The sequence below is a fragment of the Phyllostomus discolor genome, chromosome 10 (assembly GCF_004126475.2).
Source record: "Phyllostomus discolor isolate MPI-MPIP mPhyDis1 chromosome 10, mPhyDis1.pri.v3, whole genome shotgun sequence".
Taxonomy (NCBI): domain Eukaryota; kingdom Metazoa; phylum Chordata; class Mammalia; order Chiroptera; family Phyllostomidae; genus Phyllostomus; species Phyllostomus discolor.
The window spans coordinates 68,429,631-68,447,073 of NC_040912.2; the positions used below are offsets into that span (position 1 = coordinate 68,429,631).

At 38.3% G+C, this 17,443-nt stretch overlaps 1 protein-coding gene across 1 annotated transcript in view; it reads left to right on the plus strand.

Moving 5' to 3' along the window:
• Nucleotides 1-359: 359 nt before the first annotated feature.
• The window catches only part of CPED1 (cadherin like and PC-esterase domain containing 1), a 275,507-nt gene continuing 258,423 nt past the window's right edge, over nt 360-17,443 (plus strand). Inside the window, 1 exon segment of the mRNA XM_028525677.2 lies at nt 360-971. Coding sequence (XP_028381478.1) covers nt 723-971 — 249 coding nt within the window. The 5' untranslated portion in view covers nt 360-722.

The following is a 17,443-nucleotide window of genomic DNA, read 5'->3' on the forward strand; positions in this document are numbered from 1 at the left end:
GAAAACCGAGTAAGTACACAGAATTTTGAACTTGAAACGGAATGTAACAAATACAAGCAAAACCCTAGCAGTAACCGTGTCCATTCAAAGCGTTCATTCTTTTTTTTATATTAAAAGCCATAAATGCTTACAGGAAAGTGGCAATTTAAAACTGAATGAAGGGAAGTAGTTAAGGAACTTGAAAGGCGGAAAGCAGGACTGCTTTTAAAACCGGAGGAAAACGAGGAACTGCTAAGGCAAGCTGGCCTGCGCCCAGCTGTGCAACAGGCGCTTTTGGTTTTAACCTATTGCGTTCTTCAGCGCTGCTCCGAGGCTCCAGATTTACTCTGGTGTTTGCTGTCTTCTCCTTTCCTGTGAAGTCTTCACTGGGAGTTTAAGGATGTTGTGGAAATAAGGCATTACCGGAAGCAACAGTTTGGCAGCCTGAGATACATTCAGGATATTAGTTACAACTATCATTATTTTGATGTCTTCTTCTTCTTTTTTTAACCCAGGACAGACACTTTTTACTGTCATCCATGGAAGGGCTCTTAGTAACCGCCCCAGACTTTTTGGACCTATAATTCTTTGGCATGATCCTTCGGAAAGTTCTTAAGCGGGATGGAGCAATCTTGATGTAAGCTGTGGAAAAAGAAGACATTTGTATTCTTCATGCTGACAAAAAATAGTTGCTATGACTTTTCCGGCAACGTGGACAGGGGCCAAGTGAAGCTGAACTGGTCATGGTCTGTCGTCCAGTGTTCCTTTGTCGTCGGCGATTTTGCCCCCGGCCTTTCTTGGTGGGCTTGGTGGTGGCAATCTGTCTTTTCTACCAGACCCTGACACTCCGAGGGACGAAGAAGCTCGCAGGTACTGTCCCTGGGGCTGCCCCAAACACACCCACCGAAACCCAGGCAAGCAGATGCGAAAAAGGATTCTCTGTGGACAAACAGTGCTTCCTTCTCTCCGGTAATGCGCAGGAAATCAGAAAGGTAAGACCGTCATCAGTTAACCTTGACATTTTCTGCAAAGTAGCCTCTCTCTGTCCTTTCCATAAAACTAAAATTAACTTCCATGAGGGCTGAAAGGGAGCCAGGGTGTACACAGCCCAGAGAGTGACCTTATGACAGTGAAACACATGTTAGCTTCAACTTCTTGCTTCCAGAAAGCCCAGGCCATTATTTTATCTCTTAGAATTTCACTTCATTGCAGCTGAATGAAATAGACAGTTTGGAGGAGGTGGAAGTGATGCGAACACTTTCTAAACTATTAGTATTCTAAGAGACCTAAAGATTTAAAGTTTAGGAACATCAACTAAAGATTCCTAAAATTTGGTAAACATTGGTGTCTCTTTCCTCAGAGCAGTCAGTATGAGTGACCAGACCACTTCAGACTCAAAGATACTCCAAAACTTCAATTTGTAATAGGTTAAATCAATTGTTAACTAGTGAACACTTTTTTTAGAGCAAATATTTATTTCTGAAACATTTAAAAGAAAAAATATAATAGGTTTCTTTGAAAGAGCTGACACACTATTTTATTGCTTATAGAAACAGGAAAATATAGATTGTTCTATACTTACATTATGCTAATTAACTTTACTAATCTCACTTGTCAAGTTGTTGGCGAAAACTCATAGGAACACTTGGAATTTCTGCTTTAATATACCACTCTCTTTATGCTTGTCAGTGAAATGATGACATTTAAAATGGTTCAGTCGAAAAGAGAACAAGAAAAACACACAGACAGAATTCATAATAGCAAAGTCAATGATTTCTGTGCTATGGCAGGTATTATAGCAAGATGATTTAGGAATCCATAAAGTACTGTCTTATTTCTGCAGTAAATCCTGTGATCACGGTTATTGTTTGGAGTAGAATTTCTTGTTAAATATCAGCAATGTTTCTACTATTATTGCCTACACCTCTAGCACCAGCACCGTCTGGCTTTAAAAACTCATGGATTTCATATCAGACTTATAACCCTGTGAGATAGATAAGATAGCTTTGAGTGTCATTATTTTACAGACAAGATGAATGACATTTGAAGGTGTCCAGGCAGGCCACTGGGCCAGCATTCTGATGTGGTACATCTACCTGGTTTCTTTTGTAGGACTGATGCTCGAAATAAAGATTAAGTTCAAAGCTTCTAATAATAACTCATGAAGCTGCAACTCTAGAACTGATTGAACTACAAAATAACATTAGGTTAAAACAAAGGAAATTCACATTCTTTTTAATGACTATTTTATCAATAATGTCAAGAAGCATCTTAACCAAGAAATATGTGATGTAAAAAATAGCAGATAATGACTTAGAAACACTTCTGGATGAACTTCAACTGCAAGTGTGAATCAATTGTTAAATACTCTAAAGTAATTGAAGAATGTGCATTTTTGTTCATTTATACTAGCATTAACTTAACTCTTGCAATTTTTGTGCTTTTTTGAGTAACTCAAATTTATAATGGGTGTAAACTAACTTTTAAAAGTTACTTCTTGTTTGTTTCTAGTATCAATAAATATCATTTCTTTAAAAATAGTTGAGATGGTTTTGCTATTTAAGTGCCTAAAATTTTTGCTGAGAATTTTGGGCAAAAAGGTTTTTATTCATTACCTTACAGTCCTTCTTAGCCCTAGTTGACTTCACGTGAGTCCTGCTTTTGCCTGTAACTTAGGCATATGTTAACTGTTATTTCTAAGCTGTCACAGAAAATTCCATTTGAGCTTTGGATCTCCTGCTACTTAAAAACCATCTGTAACTTATCGGCTGCTTGTGTAAAACATTCACTGTAGAATTTTCTTCACAAAAAAATGACAAATATATGATAATTTTTTTCAAATTGTTGACAACCTTAAATATTTTAATCATAAGCAAGATTCTAAACTCACAGTTACAATCCAGAAATCCAGTAGATATGATCACTGAATTTCCAAACATTTGTCAATTAATTCTCTATTTTTAACTTAACTTGTGCCAGCCATTGGTTTAGAGCCATTTTTTAAACTAGAGATACAAAGGAAGTTAGATGTGGAAGTTAGTTTAAATCAGGTATAAATTACTTATTGTTGTGATATAGGACACACAAGAGAATTAAATAATAATCTAGTTTTAAAGATTAATATTCTTTCTGATAGTTTAAGTGAAGAAAGAAATGCTTTTGAGATCAACATATAGATCATTCTCACAAAAAGCTACTTATTAAACTTTATTTAAAAATAACTGATAAGATACTACATAGATTTTCTTTAAGACCCTTAAGACCTAAAATACAGCGTTTAGGACTTTTGTAGAAGAAGCATTGCTCCTATCTATAAAATTTGGGTTTTGTTTTTACCTTGATTAACATAACAAAATATGCTTGTCACTAGGGCTTTCCCTGACTATGTCCATCCATCTTTAAGTGATTTTTAAAGTTACTTAAAATAGGTGGATTTGACCTGAGGTTCATGGATTCCAGAAAGTACTTGGAGATATAAGGTGTTTACTGAAATCAAGCATTTTGTGGAAAATATTATTGTGTGTATGTGTATGTGCAATTATCTGGGAAAAGTCATGATTCTCTTCAGATATTCATACCCAAAGAAATATCAAGAAACATGAAAAATGCCTAAAAAGCAAAACATTTAAACTTTAAACCAACTGCCTCCCCAGAAAGTAGAAGTTGCATCTGGATTTACAAGTCTAACAAAAGGAGAAAAATTCTTAAAGGCACCACCAGAGGACATTTGAAAAAGTGATTTAATGAATGCTGCAGAGTCTGCAGGAATGTACTTTCAGAATCCAAAGTGTATCTCATGGAGTGTTTCTTGAACCATAGTTTTCATACTTTCATGAAAGAGCCATGAGTATGTTCCAGCCTTTTGGTTTCTGTTGTTTCTAAGAGAAGATCTTTTGTACTGAATCAGCCCAGCCACAGAGGGCTCTGCAGTTGTAATATTTAAAGGTGGGTTCCCTTTACATCTTTACAGTTGGGATCTGGTTCAATGTCTAGAACTGTTTTCAGTAGAGATTGAGATCATGGTATACAGTACACGCCAACTTTCCAAAGTGAGGAAGTGCTCTCCCTCTTTCTGGCCAAATTTTAACTCTTTTTTCCATTTTAACTTCCTAAGAAGCCTTGCTAAGCTGACATACTTTTGTCATTTCTGGGTTTTCTTCCAACATAACTTATTTGAATTTTGGCCGGTGATTTGATGTGTCTTAAAATTACATCAATTTAGTGTATATACTAAAGACAATTTCAGTTGTTTTCACTAAAGCACGTCAGTCAGCAGATTTACTTATTTTTATGGAATCTAACACTTTAATATGTATTTTGTAACATAGGAACACATAAATTATAAACAGAAACAATGGAAGAAAATCTCCTTAGTATGTGCTCCTCTAGTGGAAACTTTGCTATTTGGGGAATACGTTTGTACTCACCCTAGCCATGTGGTTCTGATTATGTCCTGTTGATGTTCTAGAAGAATTACCATTTCTTTGTTGCTTGACTGTTCATTCTCCTTTTCTTCTTGACTTCATTCTCCTTCAGTAACTCTTCTTTACAACTACTCTTTCCAGCACCCAACCCTCACCCAATGCAAATTAATGAATGTTTTCACTACAAATATGTTTTTTTTGTTTTGTGCTTCTAATAATGTGCCGCTAAATATCTTCCAAGATACTTAACGTTTGAGAATTTCTAACAATTACTTGTTTAGATCAACTTTCCTAGAAATAGAAGCAGAGGCATACACTTAATGCTAAAACTTTATTGAATGGTACAATCCCAGAATGCAAGAGTAGGGGTGAGGAAAGGAAGAGGGAGAACAAACACAAATGGGTGCATTATTGAGAGCCATTTCCAGAGAAGCCGTGTTAAACTATTTTGTATGCAAACAGGCACTGGGGTAAGTGGGCAAGAAGGGCTAGTAATTATTCTTCTGGCTTTCCCTTTCTTCTGTCTTCCATTGGCTAGAGTTTGTCCCACCCTACTTCCAAATAGTGTTATCTGGAGTCTCTGGGCAGCCACTGGGGAGCCAGGGCCCCAGTGGTACAGTCCTGCTAGGGCAAAGGTGAGCTGCTCCCTCTTTTTATATATCTCTATCTATCTATCTCTATCTCTATCTCTATCTCTATCTCTATCTCTATCTCTATCTCTATCTATCATCTCATCTGTCTCCATCTATCTATATATCCCCTCACCTAATGACATTTTATTTTCATTGCTTTTAGAGAGAGAGGAAGGGAGAGAGAGAATCATTGATGTTAGAGAGAAGTACCGATCAGTTGCCTCTGGATGCATCTGGACTGGGGATTGTAGGTGACCTGACTAGGAATCAGACCTGCAACCTTTTGGTTATGGGACAACGCTTCAACCAACTGAGCCTCACTGGCCAGAACCTCCCTCCTTTTCCATCAGAAGTGTTCATAGGAGCTCCTAGACCTGTGGCAGCTGAAGTAGTAAAAAGAGTTTCCATAGCTTACCACAATAAATGGCCTGAGCAATACCCACTGGAAGAGTATGTGAGGCAAGCTGATCTAGTGTCTGATACAGCAGTTATGCTAATTTTGCTTTCTAAAATCCATAGAAAATGACAAAATGTGCCCTTACTTTTGGGAAATGGCTTTGCTTTCTTTAAATTAAATGTTTCTAATAGTCACACTGAGAACTCTCCTCTTTCTCCTCATTCATTTATTATTCTACTTATTCATTTTCTACATTCATTAAGTACAAATTTATTGAATAGTTAACATGTGCATGAATAGTTTTATGTTGTAGAGAGAACACTCCAGAAAGTACATTGAAGGATGGACTGGAGGGGATAGAATTGAAGCTAGGTAGAGCAGTTGGGAGGCAATTTCAAAATATTATCACACCTTTTTTGCCAAATCTTCCTTTCCTCTTGTGTTCTTGAATATGCTTTTTCAACCTTCTACAGACTGATTCTGGTGTTTCTCTGGTGTTTCTCTAGTATATCAGAGTTACTTTCTATTAGTTACATTATTACAATATGTTATGTTATTTATTTATGTTTAGAGAGAGGGGAAGGAAGGGAGAGAGTGTAACATTGATGTGCATGAGAAACAGAGATGGGTAAAGAAACATAGATCTGTTCCCTCTCACACACCTCCAGCTGGGGGGGACCTGGCCCACAACCCAGGCATGTGCCCTAGCTGGGATTTGAACCAGCGACCCTTCATTTCACAGATTGGTTCTCAATCCACTGAACCACACCAGCCAGGGTGACAACATTACAATTTTATATTTAGACCATACCTTCTGCTAATAAACATGTTCGTAACTGGTAAAACAACAAGCTTTCACTGCACTTGGCAATCCACCTCACCCGATATGCTCCTTCTTTGTCCTTGCCTTCAGAGAAACCACAGCTCGTTCTCTCTGGGTGCACTTCTGGCCACCCCTACCCATCCCTTTTAATTTGGTCTTTTCTACTGAAATGTCCAAATTGGCGACTCCTTGGCTACCAGATTAAATTAATTTGTTTTCAATCTACATTTTTCTTCTGTGAAGAATTTTACACTATTAGGCAACGACTTTTTCTTGCAACTCCCCTTTTGACTTCCACGACTCAATAGGGTTATTCTCTGACCAGTGTGAAAACCTGGCAGCCTCCTTTCAGTGTTCCTTTACTCAGGCCGATGCTAACAGTAGACATTCCCAACTTCAGTGTATTGGGCCTTTGTTGTCTTGTTTTGTACTTTCTTTTGGTGATTATTTCAACTTTGCACATTTTTAATTTTTATCCTTTTATATACAGATAACCTTTCAGGAATAATTATATCTTGGATCTCACTCCTGAACCTTCAGATATGCTTCCCCAATTTTATTGTTATCTTTTATTTGGGGAGTAACAAGAGCTTTGAAAACTCAAATAACTTTCTTTCAAAATTTTCATGCCCAAATCAATGACTCTTCTTGACCTATTTCTATAAATAGCACTACCCTTCCCACATTCCTCTGGATGCATAGGTTTTAAAACTTAAGAGTTATGTTTGGTAATTATTGCTCTTTCTCCATACCTTGCCCATCACTTCATCTTTCTAACTTGTCTCCTCACCACATCTGTAGGCCCGTCACTGATCTGAATGGACAATTCCAAGTTAGAAAGGCAAACAACATTTTTCAGATTATTTTTTCTTTTTAAAAATTGAAAATTTTTAAATCAAAATAAGAACACAAAATATAAAATTTACCTTGTTCAGCATTTTTAAAAGTACAGTCCAGCAGTACTAATCATATTTACATTGTTGTGTAGAGGCCACAGTATTCTTGCCTTGCTCACAGTCCTTATTTGAAACCATTTTTTTCAACCCCACTCAACTGGAATGCTGCATTTCCCTGGCTTATGGCCTACACCTAGATTTCCTCTCTGTGGTTTATATGCTGCCTTTAGACATACCGTTCCTTTTCTAGCTCTGACTTTGAACTTCTCTCTGAGACCATGGTATGCCTTTGGCCTTTTATCACACCGAGTGACTTTAGTAAGTATTACCTGAGCACAAACGTGTATTGTTCTGTAAAGTGGGCTTTTCTCTAGCTCCCCAAATGAATCCAGAAAATAACTGATCAGTATTTTAAAAGCTTAGCTTCTTCTTCCACAATCTCTATGCTGTGTCGTCATTGTCACCAATTTAGACTATTTCAGTAGTCTAATTGGCTATCCCTCAATCTACCTTCACATTCAAAGCCATCTGTGCATAACTCCTATAATATTGCTCCTGAAAAGCTTTCAGTAGTTGTAATGTTGAGTGCCCACTAAGTTGAGTAGAAACTATCTTTTCTGCTCCTAGCATGTCCCAAGATAGTTTTTCAGCCCTGTCTCTCACTCTGCCTTTATTCGTAATCCATAAGCCAGCCCATACCCTGTTCTCCAAATACCGCCATCTCTACCTCTGCCTGAAGTCTCCTCCAGCAAGTCTGCTCTAGTTGACACCTCTAGTAACCTTTCTGATTGTTCTCAAAGGATTATGAAACCTATGGAATTTCACTTCCTTCATGGTGGCAAGCCTTATCTCTATAAGTTGATGCATACTAAACATGCCTAATAAAATTTATTTTTCATTATAACTACTTAGAAATGAATAAACATGAGAATGTTAGAACTGGAAACAAGTTAGAGATCATTAAGTTCAAGGTCTTTATTTTACGAGTGAAGAAAATGAAGCTCACAAAAGAAAAGGGCCTCCCTGAAAGCAACACATCATGCCAATGATGATATCTGGATTAGATTAAGACTTGTGCTTTTCTCTATCTCCTCTGTATTTCCACACACTGTCCCCATTCATTGGCATTATGAATGTATACATTGAAATTCTAACCCCCCACAAATTCAGAATGTGATCTGAAATATGGTTGTTGTAGATACGATTAGTTAAGATGAGGTCACACTGGAGTAGGGTGGGCCCCCAATCCCATATGACTGGCATTATGAGAAGACAGCCACGTGAAGACAGAGACACAGGGAGACTGCCATGTGATGATAAAGACAGAGATTGAAGTCATGCAGCTGCAAGCCAAGGAACCCCAAAGACTACTGGCAATCCCCCAGAAACTTGGAAGAATTCCCCTGCAGTTTTCAGAGGGAGCATGGTGCTGCTGACACCCGATTTCAGAATTGTGAGACAATACATTTCTACTGTTTTAAGCCACCCAGTTTGTGGTACTTTGTTATAGCAACTCAAGGAAATGAATAAAATTGGGGAGGCAGCATAGAGCTCTGGAGTCAGATTAACAGCACTTGCTTCCTCACTACCTGGGCACATTTCTTGACCTCTTTAGGATTTTGTTTGCACACCTGAAACTGGATATATTTTCACCTACCTTACAGGGCTAACATGAGGTTTAAATGAAATCACGTGAAGCACTTAAAGTATCTGGCAGATAGAAGGTGCTCATTGAATATTAAGTATCAGAACAATTATGATTTAATATCCTTGAGGATTTACCCATTTCTATAATTCCTATAGATCCCAACATGTTTCCACAGAGTAGGTGAGCAGCAAATAATGGTTGCAGTGAACATAAGTACTTGGGCAACAGTGTCTGAGATGAGAGCCTTGTCGGTTTCCTTTCCCTGTCTGCCAGCCCCTAAGCTGATGCATTTTCACAGGAAATGAACCATCAGAATCAGGACAAAGTTTAGGGGGTGCTGATATGTTACTTCAGAGTCAGGTATGCCTATCTGTAGGCAAGGTCTTCAGTTTGGGCTGAATTCCATTTTTTTTAAGCTTGAGATGTTGGGAAAATAATACGCTACATCTGGGGATGTAGAAATAGTTGGGGGGCAAGAGGAGAAAAGGTTAAGATGTTAAGATTTTGGACCTTGAACAAATTTACACACAGGTTGGGGCAAAAGTAGGTTTACAGTTGTGAGTATGTGAAACGCAGTTTATTCTTGTATTCTTATTTATTAATTATCATGTCATTTTCCATACAAACAGCTGTAAATCTACCCTGTATATGTACTGTCTGCCTCCTTACACGGAATACAAGCTCTTTAAGAACAAGGACTTTATTTCACTTACTGCTACATCCTCACTGACACATAGTACTGAATAAATATCTAGGCAGTGAGTGAATACATAAATGAATCTTGAATTTAAGGGTCAGAGAAGACCAACTTTAGAGCAGAGGCCAGGAAATGAAATGAGGACAAACTTCTCTCTTTCTTTTCACTGACTCTGAAGTTCTCCACTCCATATTTTTCCTGCTCCAGTGTACCTTGAACTCCTGTACCATTTCTTGCACTTGTGATTAATGCTAATCATCCTGCCATTTTGCTACATTGAATCTGCTTCTTCAATTAGCATCCATCTCTCCTGTTCTCGTCAGCTCATTTGTCATGCTGGGATCCTTATCCTACAAACATTCTGGAGGACCTAGCATATTAAAACAAACAAAAACGACATTCTTTCCCAACTACTTTCTAACTACTCCCCATCTCTGTTGGCGTCTTTGTCACCACCATCTAACCTCATATTTGAAGGTAAAGATTTTAAAATCATGCTGAGAGCATGTAGACAGGCTCTCAAGAGATGTTGTCAGCATACTAACGGTATACTCATAGAATTAGTTAGCATTTAATGCCTGTAGATTTCTCTGAGATAGTTGATTAGAGCTATGTTAAATTTTTATAATGAAATATGCACATGGGTGAAAATTGTTCATGCTGAGAGAATTTTAAATTCAAATTTGCTTACATTAGATAAATTTTAATGGAGCCTTGATGAAGCTTGTATTTAAGCAAGTTATATTAGGTTTCCTATGAATCAAGGAATTAATCAGTTTATAAGTGTCATTCTCTTTTATTTTTTCAAGATAGGGTTTTTTTAAAGATAGCTTCTGCTTCCTCCTCTAATTCTGTTTCTCGTTCTAATGCAATTAGTTAGAAGGTCACATAAGATAAATCCTTTCCAATGGGAACCAGTGACATTATAAGAAGAGCTTCCTGTTATCAACTTTGAGTGTGTAGCCTTTGGGGTGAAGAAATGTTTTGGTTTCATTTTTCCCTTTGGTTTCCTTTGGATATTTTTTCTAGGGAGCCATGGTCACTGAAAGGATGAGCTCATGTTCTAAAATAGGATTCATACTCTCTAGCAGAAACTATACCAAAGTTGGACATTTGCAAGATAAACAGTACTTGGTCAGCTGTGTTCAAAATGTAAAACAAAACATCTTGACCTATTATGTACAGGGTTAAAAACGGAATATACTGATACGATAGGAATTGAGTCTTTGTTGTATGTAAAGATCTTAATGAAGAAAACTTTTTCAATTAAATTCACTAGTGGAGGCTAAGAATACTTATGATTCAAAATAAAAGATGAACCAAAGTCATTAAGTTTACTAAGTCACTAAGTTTAATAAAACATAGTTATGTTGTGGAACAAAAGAGGACTTTAGTACCTGTTGGTTCAAATTCCTGCTGTCATTTACTAGCTACAGGAGACAGGCAAATTTTACCTGGATTTCTAAATTCTCATTTTCTCATTGAAAATATGGAGCTAACTAAGTTCTCCTTATGAGAACTGGATATTTGGCTGAAAACACCAAGCATGGTGGCTGACCACTGTGAGCATTCAACGTGCTCTGCCTGCCCCTGAGAAGCTGGGTTTCAGCTCTGGCATGAAAATAAGCACTTTAGATGGCTTATTATATCCTTGTTTCAAGAATGCACATATTTTTGATCCTCAGCCTATGTGTTTTCTTCATCAGCTTTTGCTCAGGCAAATGTTTAAATCGGCATGTTCTATGCTAACAGTCTTCAGTTACTTTTCTCTGAAAGCTCTAAATGCAATCAAATGCAGACACATTCCACTGATTTTTCCAGGGCTCTGCATGACACTTCCTTTCTCTCTGGACCAACAAAGTGTTTGGGTTCAAGTAGTGGGAATGTGACACATTTTCTCTGATTTATAGAGTATAAATTATTTACAAATTTTGATACTTTAATTCTTTTTGTAGCCAATTTCTTATAGCACACCTCACAGCTGATCGGAAATTGAGCTGATTTCTGCTGCTCTAAGTGTTTTCTGACTATGAGTAAGGGAGGGATCTGGGAAAACTGGTCAATTCAGAATGGGAGAATCAGGCAAGTGAAAAAAAAAAAGCCGGATGATAGTAGTGAATAACTTATGGAGAGAAAACAGAATTGATTTAAACAGTAATAATGCTCCAGGGTCCTGGTGATACAAGAAAAAGAGGATATTGTTGGGGTAGTGGAAATCTTCTGAATCACCTGTCAAAGGTTCATGCATCTGAGGCAGATCCTGCTGTGCCCCACTCTCTCCGAAAGAAAAAGCACCAATGGGGGCCCAGTTCCAATACTGAAGAGCTGAATGACCATGGACAAGTGACCCACTTGGGTTTCATTTTCCTAGACTGTAGCACAGGGGTGGAAATGTCTGTTGCAGAGATATTATGGGACCAAATTAGACACTGTCACTGAATGCTTTGGAAAATATTGAGACCATACCAAGCAGGGGAATAAACGTTATTAAAAGGGAAATAGGCATATTAAAATTTTTAAGAGTTTATTTGAGCAAAAATCTATTCAAATCAGGCAGCACCAAACTGGAAGTGGTGAGGAGCACTACAGCAGCAGGAGATCAGGGAGAGACTTTTATACAGAAAAGGCAGAAGCAGAGCAAGGGAATTATTGATGGGCTGTAACTTAAGGCCTAGTTGGCTGTTTGTGATTGGTTGTTCTTAGGTTCTGATTTCATAACTTTGAGGCATTTTTAGACTTAGGTTTTGGTGTGCTTATATAGCCTGATAAGGATTTAGATCCACATTAGTCCAATGACTTCCTTGTTTAATTAATTTAACACACCCCTAAGGATAACATCATGAAAATATTCTCATTGCAGCCCCTCTTGAGGAAAAAAATGCATAGTAGCAACATAAATGTGAGTACCAGGAACACTCCTTTTTTCATTAAAAAGTCATAACATAGTATGCTATTTAAATGTCAAGTTATACAGTTATGTTTCAAAATGCCACAAGGAATCCAAAATTGGGCTGTCACAACTGAGTTTCCTCTTGGTGTTTCACTGTTTCTTTAACAAGCAATAGAAAGTGAATAGTTTCAGCCCTCAGCCTGGTTCTTCCCAAGTGGAAAATCTAGCATTAATTTAGCCAAATTGCACAAATGCTTCAGGAAAAATGGAACAGGAAATTAACTTTTCTGTAGTAATACAGGAACTACCTACCCTTAAAAAAGTATCAACCAGAAAGTTGACTTGCTGAGCAGTAAACCTTCCCTACTGCACAGACCCAGAAGGCAGAAGCGATTTCAAACGGGCTTTTCCTCACTCTTCACTTTATTATTAACTATCTTTGTAAATTTTTCTGAGTACAGAGTGAAAACATTAACAACATATTTGAAGCTTCCTACACACAAGCTAAACCTATTTATCTAGGTACTTTAGCGCAGAGAAGCTAATTTAAAAGCAGGTATATTTGGGGCAGAGTTGATTTTATTTTAGTCAAAGAGTAGATAAGGATAAAGAAAAAAGAGAGAAGCTGATTATTTTTCTTTTATAAAAGCAATGGCTAAAGAAATACTATGTCTGCTTTCCACAAATCTGATTGCTGGGGAGTAGATAAGATGTATTTGTGAGAATATATTCTATCAGAAATAAAACCTAAAGAAGCTAGAATTGTCTCTTCTTTTTACTATAAAAAATGCTACTTTAAAAGGAAGCCCTCTTTCTGTGATATAAATATGAGGATTCTCATTAGCCAATTGATAATACTCATATTCTTAAGCACAATTCTTAGCAAATCCCTAAGCAAAGTCACCAGACATTTATAATAAAGTAACCAACCACTCCCCTGTGAAGTTTACCATTTAAACAAAACCTAATTACTGGCAGTCAGATGAGGACTGGGATCAAGTTTACTCAATGCCTGGCACGAAACAGTTTGAAGGGATGGATAAATGGGATCTAGTATAATCCATGCTGTGTGTCCAGTGTAGGACTTCCTGTGGTGGCCAGCAGTTTTTAAATTTTAAGTTTTTGTATTTTCAATTGGATTCTTAAACTCTGGTGTCCTATCTAGGTGTCCTCCATTTATAAGATGTCCTTACTTCCTGTTTTCCTAAGAAGACCGGAGCAATCTGTGGTGTTAGATGAGATGGTGGTTTCTTCTTTAGGCTTGGCTTCTGAGACATCTCAGCTGGACCTTTTAAGAATAAACTGGATTTCCAGGAAGGGAACTCATTTCTTAGACAGTCACAGAAGAAATCCAAATGCTATTCTGCAATAATTCATCCTCTAGTGGAAGAATTAGAGTTTAAGGAGTTTCAAATTTGATAACAGTATTGGATAATGTTTTATTCTTTCCTTTAGACATAGTGCTTATGTTGTGCTATTACTAGGTATTGTCATCCTGCCAATTTTTTATTTTTAAAGTAAAAAGTTGGCCATCAAATATGTAAACATTCTAGATTGAGTGTGTAGTTTTGAGGGCTCTAAAACAGAGTTTGAAAGGAATATTCGAAGTTGTGTTATGTGTTGGCATAACAGTGCAACATCTGGCAATATGAGCAGGATCAGGAAAGACTGGGTGGAGCCTTCTAGGATTCTTATGGCTTAGGCTGGGGAAAATGTTACCCAGGGGAATCGCCAAGGAGAGCCAAAGTTGTATATCAGTGCTGGCCAGTAGGCTGAAGGGGAGAGATGAGGAAGCCATGGAAAGTGAGCAGCTACAAGGGTACTCAAAGTAAACAAAAATTCAGAGTAAGTGCTAAGAAGTAAATGTGTACTTGAGGAAACTTGCTGTAAAATTTGGTGTAAGGCAGGGTGTTCTTTTAACCAGGTAGTGTCTGAATCTTTCACACTCTCTCCCCCATTCTTAACACTTTGGCCCTCACATGGGTAGGATGAAGGTTTGTGAGCTGTATGTCTCTATCCTGTAGCTTTTCATTCAACCAAGAACTGGAGCTAACCTTTGCTGCCCTGGAGCTGTGGGTCCACTTACCTGGAGGATGTTGGCTTTCATCCTTACCCATCTGTTCAGTTCCTGGGGACCCTGGGTTTCTGGAGAGAATCCAGATGAACTTGTTGGTGTAGGGATGTGAACACTGAGGGGAGAAGACAGGAGGCAGATATGCTATGTGCATGGGATTGACAAATTAGACGCTTGAAGTGGGCTTAGGAACCCATCCTCCTCCCTGGGAGGAGAGGGGAGGGCTATGGATATGGTGACTGGATAGTCAGTGGGTGGAAAATCTTAATCCCCTATTCAGTGCCTGAACCTTATGTCCAGAGTTGTTTTATTTGGCTACACTCTGTGTCCAGTATAAGGCATGTACGCTATGGCACTAAAAGTGATTCCAGGCTGGCCGCCCCAGATTCTTTCTTGATGGCCTACTACAGAAGCCTGGGGTCCAAGTGTGTGCAGTGGTGAAATTCAGGGAAGACCTCAGGCTCAGAGGAGTGCTGAAGTCACGACAGGGCAGAAAGGGTAGTAGGGGGATGAACAGCAAGCCATGTAGGGAGAGCAGAGAGAAGAAAATGAAGAATGAAGTAGAACTGAAAATGGGAGGTTCATCAACTTAATGGTGGATACTTTTAAAGGTCCTAAGACTGGACAGTGATGACCACATTTTCTAAGCCAAAAACAGGGAATGCAATGAAGGACTTTTTATATTTCAAGTTGAATTTGTTTATATAACATTATGACAAAGTATAAAGTTAAAACATATTTAGTTGTGCAGTTAATAAACTGCCTAATTTTTATTATTCCAGCACCCAAATCTAAGAAGTATGTTCATTGTATACATGGTATCAATGGCCATTTTTTTCATATGATATGTTTGCTCTACCACTGGATTTTTATCAGAGAATAGTAGAGATGGTGATCCACTGATTATGTAACCTCAGACCCAGCTCAAAATGGTCCTGTGCTACTTAACCAGATACTGAGTTGTTTTTTAGAGACAACAGACCAAACTACTTGTCATGCAGCTGATGCATGTGCAGAGGAAAGAACTTTGGCCTTCAGCTGTACTTGGAACCAAAGTATCATCATTGTCATGTTCCCCCACTTCATCCCTACCACCACAATCACCACCACAGGATAGTAACATAATAGGAGCTCGAGCACCAGAGTTTGGTAACAATTATTTTTATCTTTATTGTCCCTAAAGGTGAAGGGATTAAGAAGTACAAACTGGTAGTTACAAAATAGTCATGGGGACTTCTGGCCAAGGTGGAGGTGTAAGTAGACATGCTTCGCCTCCTCATGCAACCATAAGGATCACAATTAATCTCAAAACAAAGTACAACCAGAACTTCCAGAAAATCAAACTGTATGGTAGTCGGACAATCAAGGATTTAAAGAAGAAATATTCACCCAGATGAATAGGAGGGGTGGAGATGGAGAGCTGGAACAGAGAGGACCAGGTAAGCTGGCAAAGAGTTGTGGTGGTGACTAGTTGACCAGAAAGTCCCACATTCACCTGTGGTAGATAAAAATTAGGAGGGACACCTGGGGAGCAAGCCATCCCAGGTCCAGCAAGACTGCACAGCCCAGGCTTCCAGTGCTGGGAAAATAAAGCCTCATAACTTTTGGCTGTAAAAACCAATGGGGGTTGGGGCAGTGGAAGAAACTGATGGTCTCTCAGGAGAGTCTGTTTAAGGGATCTGCATGGCCCTAGAATCTACACAAACCCATCTACTCTGGAATTCAGCACCAGGACAGCAGCTACAAGGGTGCCAGTCACATATAGGAAGTGGAGAGAGGGACTGGAAATGGAATGAGAGCCAAGCAAGCGGCATTGTTCCCTCTCAGATGATTCCCCCACATACAGAGCCACAAAAAGACAAAGTGGGTTGCCCACCCTGGTGACTACCTAAGGCTCCTCCCCTAACAACATAACTGGTATGCCAAGACAGGGATCAAACAGCTCTACCCGCTACACAGAAGCAAACACAGGGAGGCTGCCAAATTGAGGAGATAAAGAAATATGGGTCAAATGAAAGAACAGATCAGAACTCCAGAAAAAGAACTAAGCAAAATGAAGATAGCCAACCCATGGGATACAGAGTTCAAAACACTAGTGGCAAGGATTCTCAGAGATCTCATTGAGCATGGCAAATGCATAAGGGAAGAAATGAAGGCTACACTAACTGGAATAAAAGAAAAATCCACAGAGGACCAACTGTGAATGGAAAGAAGCCAGGGTTCAAATCAATGATTTGGAACATAAGGAAGAAATAAACAGTTAATCAGTACAGAATGAAGAAGCACAAATTAAAAAAAAATGATGAGAGAATAAGAAGCCTCTGGGATATCTCTAAATGTGCCAACATCCAAATCATAAGGACGCCAGAAGGAGAAGAGGAAGAGCAAGAAATTGAAAACTTATTTGAAAAAATAATGAAATAAAACGTCCTTAATTTGGTGAGGGAAATAGACATACAAGTCCAGGAAGCACAGAGAATTCCAAACATGTTGGACCCAAAGAGAGCAACACCAAGACACATCATAATTAAAATGACAAAGGTTAAAAGATAAAGAGAGAATGTTAAAAGCAGCAAGAGAAAAGCAGAGTTACTTACAAAGGAGTTCCCATAAGACTATCAGCTGATTTCTCAAAAGAAGCTTTACAGGAAAAAAGGGACTGGCAAGAAATATTCAAAATTATGAAAAGCAAGGACCTAGATTGCTTTATCCAGCCAAGCTACCATTTAGAATGGAAGGGCAGATAAAGTGCTTCCCAGGTAAGGTCAAGTTAAAGGAGTTTGTCATCACCAAGCCCATATATGAAATGTTAAAGGGACTTATCTAAGAAAAAGAAGCAAATCAAAACTTTGAACAGTAAAATGACAACAAACTCACCAATATCAACAATCGAATCTAAGAAAAAGAAAAACAAAAGCAAAACCAAAAAGAAGCTAGTCAAACAACTAGGAACAGGAACAGAATCATAGAAATAGAGATTGCA